The 13104-nt window shown below is 37.9% G+C and overlaps 2 protein-coding genes across 2 annotated transcripts in view; both read left to right on the forward strand.

Annotated features, from left to right (window-relative positions):
• The first annotated feature begins 499 nt into the window (after positions 1-499).
• The window catches only part of LOC136251271 (short-chain collagen C4-like), a 54507-nt gene continuing 41902 nt past the window's right edge, over positions 500-13104 (forward strand). Inside the window, exons 1-4 of the mRNA XM_066043703.1 lie at positions 500-695; positions 3678-3891; positions 10346-10390; positions 10443-10577. Coding sequence (XP_065899775.1) covers positions 522-695; positions 3678-3891; positions 10346-10390; positions 10443-10577 — 568 coding nt within the window. The 5' untranslated portion in view covers positions 500-521. The remainder of the gene's footprint in view (positions 696-3677; positions 3892-10345; positions 10391-10442; positions 10578-13104) is intronic.
• Positions 10851-13025, forward strand: LOC136242103 (short-chain collagen C4-like). The gene is made up of 3 exons (XM_066033495.1): positions 10851-10878; positions 11744-11797; positions 12312-13025. Exons 1-3 carry the CDS (start codon positions 10851-10853, stop codon positions 12956-12958), a joined length of 729 nt encoding a protein of 242 aa, XP_065889567.1. The 3' UTR covers positions 12959-13025.

Raw genomic sequence — 13104 nt, forward strand, 5'->3', positions numbered from 1 at the left:
TGTAAACAGAAAGGAAATAGTGCTTGGCTTCGCCTCACACTATTTTACTCCTTCCTGTTTACAATGCTCGCACTATTAATCTCGAATACCACAGCCATCCATCCTATTACATTATACAAATACCCATGTATAACAGCATGAAATGAAGTTGTCCCAGACAAATACCATTGTCTAAATGTTTGACTGAAGAATTTATACATATTTCAGCTAAAATAAGAATACAACTTCTCATATTCTTGCGTAATCAGACTACTTGCTTGCCTTTGGTTGAATAGAATGTGATCCAGTCTAGTAATACAGGTCCATGATTCTTCTTAAGGTAGTACAGTGATCATAATGTTTACTTGTTCAGCCTTTTCTATTTCATTTCAGATAGAATCCTTAGTAACACAGTATGAAAGTCATTAAACGATAGAGCAACTTGAAGACATAACTGTTGTACTCCTACACATACCACTACTGAACAGCTCAGTATTTAAAATACTACTCACAACTACATATGTAGTGTTAGTTAATATACAATGGCTGTTGCTACCAACAAGGATGTTGTGCTGGTAGTTAGTTTAGTACTATCACTAGTTAGTCTAGTTCTACTGTTTGGTGTGACTTGGTACTTCCAGTCATCACTGGATCTATTACAACAACAAGTAGAGTATGACAGGGAGTTGTTGTTGAAGTTGCAGGAACAAGTTAATGTGAGGATATTAATATGTGTATATAAAAAGCTGAACATGCTGAAATAGTAACCTGAACATGCTGTATTAGTAAACATGCTGTATTAGTAAACATGCTGAAATAGCAAAGTTTAACAAACTATCCAATATTTACACATGCCTAGTTAATACACAATATTAATAACACAATCATGAGGTTTGTATACATGTATATTTTGATTTGCAAATGCAATTCCCAAGTGGAAATCTCTAGATTCCACAAATGCAATTCCCAAGGCTCAAGGGTGGAATCAAATCAAATATGTGACTGGATCTTTGAAAACCTACCTTTTGGGCACAAGCTAACTTTTTGGGAAAACTCACATGAAAATTTCAACAATATTTTTAAGATTAATTTTTTTCACATTTGGATAAAGCAACTATTAAACCTTCTTGCTGTGAAGTTTCACACCCATAGCTTCTTTTTCCTAGGAGATATGGATGATTATATCAGACCATGTAGTAATTTCACATGCATGGGACAACAAGTAACTTACAAATTGGGTGATTTGTTCAGGTGCTGGAATGGCTAAAACTTAGTCTTAGACAATGATACATGGCTTTTAATTGTAGAAAAGTACTAAGAATACTTCATTAATCTATCAGAAATGTCTTTTAAAGTATTTTAGATGGTGAGAATGGAATTATTAGTAAACAAAGTGATTTGTCACCATTTGTCACCCTTAATCACCCACAGAACTCAATACATTACCATAAAAGTTAGTTTGTAATGTACAGGACAGAAAATCGGCCATATCTCAGGAATGCTTAAAAATATTTAGCTGAAATTTTAACACAAGATAGATGAGCACCTAGTACCTCATTTAAGCTATAAAACAAAAAATTGACCAATGTGCCAAAAAGGTAGGTTTTCCAAGATCAGGTCACATATAACCAAATGTGTATGATATGAACTGATTTGAGGTTCATCAAAAGGTGTCCATTTTGTGTATAATACTGGAAAAGAAACACTAAGGTTAAGGATATAAAAATTTGGCAACTGAAAGCTGTGTCATACATAGCAGTATTGCATGAACAATCTGGTGGTGAAGTGTGTGGTGTATCAATGCTGATTCAGCCCAGCCATTGTACTGCTTTCCATTCAGAGCATAGATTATTCATTGCTGAGTAATGTAGTGATGGACTAGTTTTCATCTAATATTGGTAAATTCATAGTGTGAGTTGCTGTGGTGGCATAGTGTATGGTTTCGTGGATAACTGAACTAAATAGTGTATGATCATGCTGCAGACTGTGTGTATAAACAGTAGACCTTGGACTCAAGGAACCTGTCTGGACTTTGAAATTTTATGCACTTCTCTCAATGTTTATACATTCTATACTTGTACTAAAGGCCTCTGCAAACACAGGTTGAAGCCATGCATGGCCAATCCACTTTTCATCATCATGACACCTCTTATGAAGTATTTACCAATTAGAGATTATAAGCACCTCTGAAAATGGGTCTTCAGCTAGCCACACATACTGCACAGTGAGCACACTAGTCTATTATGCTTCCTAGTTACTAATAGTTATATGATGCAAACAAGTATTCCATGGAAATAGCTTCATGAAGCAAGCACTGCAAGTTACCCAAGTAGCATTGTCAACTGAACAGACTTTCATGTATTATGTTGCGCACGAAGGTAAAGCCTTGTTAAAATTTATTAATGTTGGTCATTAAATAAAGAACCCTGAACAATCAGCCATTTATTTCAAGCTGATATTGTTCACTTGTCCATCGCCGTCCAATAATGGTGGTTTTGTCTTGGTAGTTGTGCAGGGTTCCATGGTTCTCCTATGCAATTTTTGCATTGATATGATAAGCCACAAATTGTGGCTCCCAATTGCATGAGGCTTGGGGGCGAAATACTTGGGGTTCCCAATTTTGAAGCCACACGAACTTCTAAGGCCATAGGAAGGCTACAGCCTTTCCCACCAAACCACACATACATAGGAACCCCACACTGTACCACTGTACCCAATAACCAGAACACTGATCCCTGCATTGATAACTAAACAGAGATGAGACATAGCCTATAAGAATGAAGTATTGTACATGACACAGTACATGAATAGTTGCAACACTCTCGTCTGCTGTTTTCTGCTTGTGGCTTTTTTTCTGTCCTGGGCCTAGCTAGTTCATCATGCCCCCTTGATACTTCATTGCCTACTCTCAGTGGCCTAGTGAGGAATGGGTATTCACTATCTGGGACTCAGGTTCTTGAATCCTCTACTACATCATATATGAGGGGGTGGGTAAATAAGTTTGATGGAGGGGTGGGGGGGGGGGGGGGGGGGGGGGGGGATGAAGACAAGAAATCCATGTAATCGTGTGCAATGTGTTGTAAGCAGGTGGCCAATATATATATTATATTTTTTTATGTGAGAGTAAGTATAACTTGCTGCATTTTTGACTAAAATACTGATATGCACACTCTCAACCATACCACATGAAGGCTATCGGCAGTTTATGATGATGACAGTCTATCCAGCTAGTTGAGGTTAAATTCAGCATTGCTAATTGACAGTGTGCTAACTATATTAATGAATTACCATAACAGAGCACCAGTTTATAGAACATCGATAATCTCAACAGTGGATAGTTTACCCTGTAAATATTGTGTGTGCTTGTATCCCCATCAATAATCTCAAACAAATATATATATGTATAGTTCAGTCCTTACATATAATATGTCGTGTGCCTTTATCAATGTGGTACACCACTAGGACAAATATACTCATGTATTGACTGCTCAGATAATATTGGAAGAGGAATAGCTATACATAAGGTAGTAGATGTCACATTTGAGTTACTGTAGTCGTTTTAAAATGGCTATCTAATTTAAAAGCTGAATTGGTTAAATATGCACAGCCAGATGCACTGCTTCCTAACTACATGGCATTATTATTATTATGTGTATGTGTATATAATTATATACATAACATAATCTCACTTTTATTAGTCCCTGAAAACTAATAGTTTTGACAACACTGTTTCCACTCATGACATCACGAAGAGACAATCAGGGGATGATCATAAATGTAAAGATGGTGCACCAGGTCCCAGGGGTCCTCCTGGTCCAATAGGAGATGAAGGGAAACAAGGACGTAAAGGAGATGTTGGTCCTCCAGGACCAAGAGGTGACACTGGCTATCGTGGACCAAGGGGAATAATAGGTACACCTGTAATGTAGCTAAATATTCCACTGTAGACTTAAAAACTGAAGAGGAAGGCATATGGGGATAAATTAGGTCAAGTTATGAGTCATTAATGTGTCAAAACTGGCTACAATGAAAAGCAATTTACATAGCACATGTCTTTATTCGACTCAAGAGAGCTGTACACTCACACACAGCTATTCCTTAGCTGGCCAGAGCTCCCTCCATTGGGGTCTCAGACCGCTTGTACGGATCGCCACTGTGCTTGGAAAAGGTCACAATCACAATTGTGAAGACTCAGTCACAATTGTGAAGTAATGTGGCCACCTTGTTCAACAGTTAGTTTGGATGAAGTGATATTATTAGCTTTTTAGAGTTAAAAGGCACTAATTAGGAATGCAACAATACTGAATGTATATAGAGATCAATTAAATGATAAAGATTTGATACCAATGATATTTTATAGTATTAACGTTTATTCCTAGCTCCAACTGCTTTTAGTTTTGTGGACACAAATTCTTTCAGCCAAGTGGTAGAATTTTGAGAGGTGGCAGGTATTGAGCCCTACCAACTGGTATTCTCACATGTACAATGATTGAGATACATACTGCAATAAAGCACGCAGTCACGCATTCTAATAAAGCATCTATAAAGATAATTATGTTTTAGAAACTGCTATGAATTATTGAATCTTAAACATTATTTTCTTAAGGACACATGTCCCCTACTATACTGCTTTACTGATGCACTTCAGCAAAATATGTTTGTGCGTTCATTGTACTGAGTCCCCTAACTTTTCTTGTCATAATCAGGAACCTCCATTCGCTGAACACTTGTGTCTTATATGTGACTGGATTTGCAAAAACTGGTCTTCCACATGCATCCAATTCTACAGTATGAAGTCAGAAGACCATACCTCAAGAAATATATTATCCTGAAAAAATTTTCATCCATTAAGCTATGTTGGTGCTCACTACTGACCATATTTCAAGTCAATAACCGTTTCCAATCTGGAGTTATATGTATTGAGTCATCACATGTGGCAAATTGAAGATTGTGATAGACCCCTTTTCTTAAATCCAGATCGGTTACAAAATATTTGGATATACGCATGTACATTGTTAAATTATTTTGAGTATTATATACTTCACTGTGTAGAGTTCAGTATTCTCATAAATTCAGGCGTTCCACTGTATAGAAACATTACTCAGAATCAAAGATTTGAAAACTGTATAGCTTGTTGCAGAGCACCTTTTCCATACCAGTACCCTAAGCAATCTCTAGTCATTTGGTGGTATCCCAATTAATTTAAGTGTATCATCCGGTTCTTAAAAGGATCTTTCTACCCTAGTTATATATAGTAGATACATAATTATTGTCCCTAGCCTGAGTCCAAAATGCTTTCGGGAATTTCCCAAATTTTTCACCTACATGTATTATGTTCTTCAGTGTTCCCTTAATCCCTTTATGCTTGCATTATGTCTCTAGATTAGCAACATTTTTTGAATATTTTTATCAGTGAATGCTCTATCAGAGTGTTTCACTACAAAGTGACTGTGCTATTAGAGAGTATTGATACAAGGAACTATTTACAATACATTTGAGTGCTTTGCTGCAGTTTCTATTTTAGCTCTATTAGGGAAATTAATCTATTTTCAAGAAATTAAGCTCCATATTTAGATTTGAATTATGATGCTATAAGATTATCGGCGTAGCACTGTAGCCTATTATGCATTTAGTATTATGCTGGAATATTTGATGCAGGCATATATAGTTGTTCCATTTTCTTTAAAATTTCATTTATATTATGAAAATGTCAACTATATCCAAACAGGTACACTGTATGTTTCAAGTTATAGCTTGAATTAGGAGTTCCAATAGGCAACTTCATTGAGTATCTGTCATAATGATACAACATAGTCACATTATTATTTTCAATGTACTGTATGTTCGCACAAACTAATATGTGTATTTTTAGTTATTAGCTAACATTTTTGGATTTATAGAACTTTGCGTGGGCAAGATCAAAGGAAAAAGTGTACTTTAAATTTCATAAAGTATGGCCTCTTTGCTAATAAAGCACTCGGCTTCACTTTATGCACTATTAGCATCTCGGCCATGCGCCTCATGCTGTATTTATCATATGGTACTCACGGCGATACTTAAACATATACATAATTATGAACAGATCTAGAGCAAAATCATATGGCTGTAATACATAGCATCTTGAGATGGAAATAGTGCCTTTTAATCACAGCATAGGCAATAGGAAAGTTAACCAAATTTCTCAGCACACTAATTGCTTTATTTTAGGTAGGTTACTTAGTATATTGCCATAGATATCTAGACTTAATAGAAATATTTTTGTTTAATATCAAGACACACGGTAGTGTGTCGTGCGGCCCAAGAAGCCGGCGCGCCACACCGTGAGTATATTGACAGGAAGAACGAAAACGTCATTTTCACACCTTTGTATCTCGGTGATCACTTATCTGATTGAAACCAAATTTGCTACACAGTTGCCCGCCAGCCAAGGGAGTCTACATTCCAACTTTGAAGGAAATCGCTCCAGCCATTTCCGAGATACGAGCTGCCAAAGTTTCGTTTTTTTTTCTTCGTTTTTTTCTTCTTCTTCGTCTTTTCGCACACTTGCAAAAATTGCTATAACAAGCAAACGCGTACTCCGATCGCCTTGAAATTTGGCACACAGAAAGGGAGTCCAAAGGCGAATCGTAGCATCAAATTTGGTACAAATCCGATGAATGGTTCAGGAGTTATGACCGATTATTCGCGTAAAACAAGATCGATTTGTTGTCACGCCTACAGGGTAAACCGCTTCATGGAATGAGTTGAAAATTGCTATGTAGATGGATTAACCATCGTAGGAGTGCCTTTTGGTGGTTTGAAAGGAATCGAGATAAAGACCACGGAGATATGACACAAAATCCAACCTGTGTCACAATTACGCGATCGATTTTTATGAATAAAAAAGTATTAGTTTTCACGCCTACTAGGCAAACCGCTTAGAGCAATGAGCTGAAAATCGGTGTATAGCTGGAATAATCTTCATAGAAAGTCCTTGCAGTAGTACAGAAGAATCGGATTACAAACCACTGAGTTATGATTCGAAAGCCAACTCCGTGTAGCAAATGCGAGATCGAGATACTCTAATAGAACAGTCACCCTAATAGAGCATTCGGCTAATTTATTTACTCCATTATAGAATTTTATTACATCACAAGTTATTCTGTAGGGAGTTCAGCTGCAAACAGTTAATCTTATAGACAGTTCAGCAAGAAGACAGTCACCATGTGGAGAGTTAAGCAAACATACCACTATAGAGATTCAGAACATTACAAGTCACACTGAAGAAAGTTCAGCTATAAACAAGTCATGCACTGTGTAGAGAATTCAGCTACAATTAAGTCACTCTCTAGAGAATTCAGTTACACAGAATTCAGCTACACACAAGTCACTGTGGAGAGAGTTCTGCTACAAACAAATTACCCTTTAGAGTGATCAGCTACAAACAAAACACTTTGCAGGGTGTTCAACTGCAACAAATCAATTACCTTTAGAGCGATCAGCAATGAACAAATCACCACAAATCTACCTGTAGAGAGATCAGCTAGAAACAAATCACCCTGAAGAGAGTTCAGCTACAAACAATCACCCTGTAGAGACATCAGCTAGAAACTAGACACAATGTAAGGAGTTCAGCTACAAGCAATCACCCTGTAGAGAGTTCAGCTAAAACAAATCAACCTGCAGAGAGATCAGCTACAAACAAATCACCTTATAGAGAGTTCAGCTACAAACAGATTACCTGTAGAGAGATCGGCTACAAACAAATCAACCTGCAGAGAGATCAGCTATATATACACAAATCAACTTGTAGAGAGATCAGCTACAAACAAATCACCCTGTAGAGAGATCAGCTAGAAACTACACACAATGTAAGGAGTTCAGCTACAAACAAATCACCCTGTAGAGAGTTCAGCTACAAACTAGACACAAAGTAAGGAGTTCAGCTACAAGCAAATTACCCTGTAGAGAGTTCATCTACAAACAAATCAACCTGTAGAGCAATCAGCTAGAAACAAATCACCCTGAAGAGAGTTCAGCTACAAAAAATCACCCTGTAGAGAGATCAGCTAGAAACAAATCACCCTGAAGAGAGGTCAGCTACAAAAAAATCACCCTGTAGAGAGATCAGCTACAAACAAATTGCCCTGTAGAGAGATCGGCTACAAACAAATCAACCTGCAGAGAGATCAGCTACACACAAATCGACTTGTAGAGAATTCAGCTACAAACAAATTACCCTGTAGAGAGATCGGCTACAAACAAATCAGCCTGTAGAGAGATCAGCTAAAACAAATCAACCTGCAGAGAGATCAACTACAAACAAATCACCTTATGGAGAGTTCAGCTACAAACAAATTACTCTATAGAGAGATCGGCTACAAACAAATCAACCTGCAGAGAGATCAGCTACACACAAATCAACTTGTAGAGAGATCAATTACAAACAAATCACCCTGTAGAGAGATCAGCTAGAAACTACACACAATGTAAGGAGTTCAGCTACAAATAAATCACCTTATAGAGAGTTCAGCTACAAACAAATCACTCTGTAGAGAGATCAGCTAGAAACTGGACACAATGTAAGGAGTTCAGCTACAAGCAAATCACCCTTTAGTGAGTTCAGCTACAAACAAATCAACCTGCAGTGAGATCACCTACAAAAAAGCACCTTGTACAGAGTTCAGCTACAAACAAATTACCCTGTAGAGAGATCGACTACTAACAAATCAACCAGTAGAAAGATCAGCTACACACAAATCAACTTGTAGAGAGATCAGCTACAAACAAATCACCCTGTAGAGAGATCAGCTAGAAACTAGTCACAATGTAAGGAGTTCAGCTACAAGTAAATCACCCTGTAGAGAGTTCAGCTAAAACAAATCAACCTGCAGAGAGATCAGCTACAAATAAATCACTTTATAGACAGTTCAGCTACAAACAAATTACCTTGTAGAGAGATCGGCTGCAAATTAATTAACCTGCAGAGAGATCAGCTACACACAAATTAACTTGTAGAGAGATCAGCTACAAACAAATCACCCTGTAGAGAGATCAGCTAGAAACTAGATACAATGCAAGGAGTTCAGCTACAAGCAAAATCACCCTTTAGTGAGTTCAGCTACAAACAAATCAACCTGCAGTGAGATCACCCACAAAAACGCACTTGTACAGAGTTCAGTTACAAACAAATCACCCTGTAGAGAGATCAGGTAGAAGAATTCACCTTGTAGAGAGTTCAGCAACAAAGAAACCACCATGTAGAGAGTTCAGCTGCAAACAAATCACCCAGTAGAAAGATCAGCTAGAAGAAGTTACCTTGTAGAGAGTTCATTTACAAAGAAACCATCATATAGAGAGTTCAGCTACAAAAAAATTACCCCGTAGAGAGTTCAGCTAGAAGAAGTCATCTTGTAAAGAGTTTAGCTACAAAGAAACCATCATGTAGAGAGTTCAGCTGCAAACAAATCACCCTGCAGAGAGTTCAGCTACAAAAAAATCACCCTGTAGAGAGTTCAGCTAGACGAAGTCACCTTATAGAGAGTTCAGCTACAAAGAAACCATCATGTAGAGAGTTCGGCTATAAAGACACCACCATGTAGAGAGTTTAGCTGCAAACAAATCACCTGTAGAGAGTTCAGCTACAAAGAAACCATCCTGTATATAGTTCAGCTACATTTCAAGTCACCCAGTAGAGAGATCAGCTGCAAAAAAAATCCTGTGGGGAATAATGAGCATGTAATAAATATATGTATATAATTTGCATAATTATTAATAAAATCAAAAATAATTGAAGTACTAAAATTCTTCTTTAGGTTCTTTTCTTCTTCCTGTGGTAAAGAAAAAAACACATGGGTTAAAAAAGCCCCAAAGCCAGCCATAGGCCGGCTTTGCAGTATGCAAATACAAAAAGAAGTGATATCTAATCAAAAACAGCCAAGCTGTAAAAAAAGGTGCGGCCCCCATAAAGGCCATGGTGAAAAAAGATGTGAAATCCAAGGTGGCGGCCAAGAAATGGCTGTGATGGTAGGTTAATGGTTACATTTTAATAACGGCAATTCAGGTGAATTTTGTGCCGCTTGGTCTTGGCACCAAATTCACCTGAATTGTTGTTATTAAAATGTAACCATTAACCTACCATCACAGCCATTTCTTGGCCGCCACCTTGGATTTCACATCTTTTTTCACCATGGCCTTTATGGGGGCCACACCTTTTTTTACAGCTTGGCTGTTTTTGATTAGATAGTATATACTTGACCAATAATCTTCACTATAATAGCTATGTAGCTACTGCTTGAAATTATAAACAAGCAGTGATCTCCTTAGCGTTATAATGAGGTAGTGATAGCACATACAAGATTTCATTTCAGTCTTTATTGTGTGACAGGTGATCCAGGATACAGAGGAGAAAGAGGGGAAAGTGGTATTCAAGGTTTGTTGACACAATTGCGCATGCATTGCAGCATTATAAAACTGACTCAAAGGGAACACTGGAGAAAAAGGAAATAAAGGTGCAGCTGGTATGGATGGGACAAAAGGTACTAAAGGTGATAGTGGGCAAAAAGGAGATACTGGACCAAGAGGAGACACTGGTGATAGGGGACCGAGAGGATTAATAGGTACAGTGTGTGCATATGAATTATTGCGTATATCAGTTTTTAACTATTAACATTTTCTACACATCTTTCCTGTACTTTCTCCTCTCATACTTTCCTATATCAGTGGAAAGGGGGAGCATATGTGACCGGGCCTGTGAAAACCGGGCATGTGGGCACAAACTACACCCCATCACTCTTCAGGTCATATCGCAGTGCTGAAATAGTATTTTTTGCATTCTGTAACTTGCCAAGTAAATACTGACTAGGAGCTGAAAATTGCAATACCATAGCATAATGGTACAAAAAGTTATGAGTGATGAAAGTGTGAAACAGTAGGCAAAAATCATGTGCCCACATGACCTATTATCGCAGGCCCGATCACATATTATATACATGGACCCTACTTTTACTCTAATAAAGCAGTCAACTACTCTAACAGAACAATAAGTAAACGTATACCCATAAAACATACTGTCTAAAATTCAGTCTCTGAGGTTTTAAAGTCTCAAAATTAATTTGTTAAGGGCATGGCCCCAGAAACCTTGGAATACCATCTACACACTACACCTGCAATATACGTACTTCAACCTGACTTCATACTCTCGGCCTGTTCACAGAAAGCAAATTCCCAACTGTCCTCTCTCACTTAGTGGTGTGGGTGTACTTCAGGTGACATGCACTCTCTCTAGGAGGCTTGGACAGTCTTCCTGCAAGTTATTATTGTCCGTGAGAATTTGCCTGCACAGACTTGCTGAGTGCCAGCTGAGTGGTGTGCAGGCATCCCAGTACTGGTTCACTGGACAGTAATAGTAGTGATTTGCATGGCTGCTGGAGGCTTTGTGTGTATAGTGTGAGTGCATGGTATAGTGCAGTGTTCATATTCACACACTAAGTCTTGTCTTGCATGCTCTCTCTCTCTCTCTCTCTCTCTCACACACACACACACACACACACACACACACACACACACACACACACACACACACACACACACACACACACACACACACACACACACACACACACACACACACACACACCTCACACACACACCACACATACACACCACACACACACATACTTTGTAGTGTAGTGTGTGCGTGTGTGTGTGTGTAACAAAGACAATAATCACTTAGTTATTAAGTCTATGTACATTTTCAATGATAAAGGTGACACTGGATTATGAGGACCTGCTGGAGAAATTGGTGAATCTGGTAAGAAAGGAGCTAAAGGAGAGCAAGGTATTATGCTAATTGTAACTAGTATAATATTTGTCAGTCGCCAAGTAAGCTATGCCAGGTGATTTGTTTCCCCAGTTTGCACCGAGTCTGCAATGTGCATATAGCTATCAGCACTATTGCATGAATTTCACACATTGACAGTGTGTACTAAGTATACCCTGACTATTTTTATAAAATAACATAATAAACATTTATTATGATGCAATCATATTGTGTACATTCTGCATACTTAGATACTGTATTTAAATGTGTCCAGATTTGTGAGAGGTATCTTTTTCATCCACACATTTTACTCATGTTTAAGTTTCACAATTTTGTATTGCAATTGCTTCAAGTTGTCTCAAGTTTTTCATAAGGAAAGCTACTGTGTTTGGTTACATTTAAAAAATTGATCAACAAAAGGAGTCAACTGTTGGTTGCTGGTATACAAAATCATTCACACAATTAATTCTGTTACATACAAGTACAAGTATTACGCAATGTTAATTCACCATGAGGAGTATTATATACATAGGACAAACTGGAGGAATAGGTGATTCTGGACCAAGAGGACTAAAAGGAGAAATAGGAGTTAAAGGACAAAAGAGCGTAAAAGGTGACAAACCAGAGAGGAATGGAGGAGCTGTGTATGTAAGATGGGGACATGACCAGTGTCCATCAATTGCTGAACTAGTGTATAGTGGAAGAGTAGGAGGATCTGATTATACACAAAGTGGTGGTGGTAGTAATCCACAATGTCTTCCACTGGATCCAAATTTTCTCACTCCAATTAGTGGATATCAGCATTATAGATCACTGATGTATGGAGCTGAGTATGAAACACTAACTGATAGTAACAGTCATGTACATGGAGTGCACAGTCTTGATGTACCTTGTGCAGTTTGCTATGTCACTCAACGTTCTACAGTCTACATGCTCCCAGCTAAGTACACCTGCCCAACAGGATGGACCAGAGAATATTACGGATATCTTATGGCTGAACACTATAATCATCATCGTACTCAGTTTACTTGTGTGGATACTGCATTTAAATATGTGCCTGGAACATCAGCTAACCAAGATGATTTCTTGTTCTATTTCACAGAAGGAAGATGTGGAACATTACCTTGTCCACCGTATGATAGCACAAAGGAATTATCATGTGCAGTTTGCACCAAATAATATTATACATTTCAGATCAAACTATGTACATACAGCACTTATGCATGGTTTTCTCTATGTAATTCAGTCGGACTGTACTATAGTAGTGCTGAGGACATGCAAAGTTAATTATATGTTTGTGGTCAATTGACCAGGTGACCAGGCTT

Source organism: Dysidea avara, chromosome 1 (genome assembly GCF_963678975.1).
Source record: "Dysidea avara chromosome 1, odDysAvar1.4, whole genome shotgun sequence".
Classification (NCBI taxonomy): domain Eukaryota; kingdom Metazoa; phylum Porifera; class Demospongiae; order Dictyoceratida; family Dysideidae; genus Dysidea; species Dysidea avara.

Bases quoted from the DNA above. Each gene is read 5' to 3' on its own strand.
- LOC136242103 (XM_066033495.1), top strand. From the start codon at position 10,851: ATGGTACAAAAAGTTATGAGTGATGAAA. The intron at 10,879-11,743 runs GTGTGAAACAGT...CTGGATTATGAG, and splicing joins AAAAGTTATGAGTGATGAAA to GACCTGCTGGAGAAATTGGT. The intron at 11,798-12,311 runs GTATTATGCTAA...TTATATACATAG, and splicing joins AGGAGCTAAAGGAGAGCAAG to GACAAACTGGAGGAATAGGT.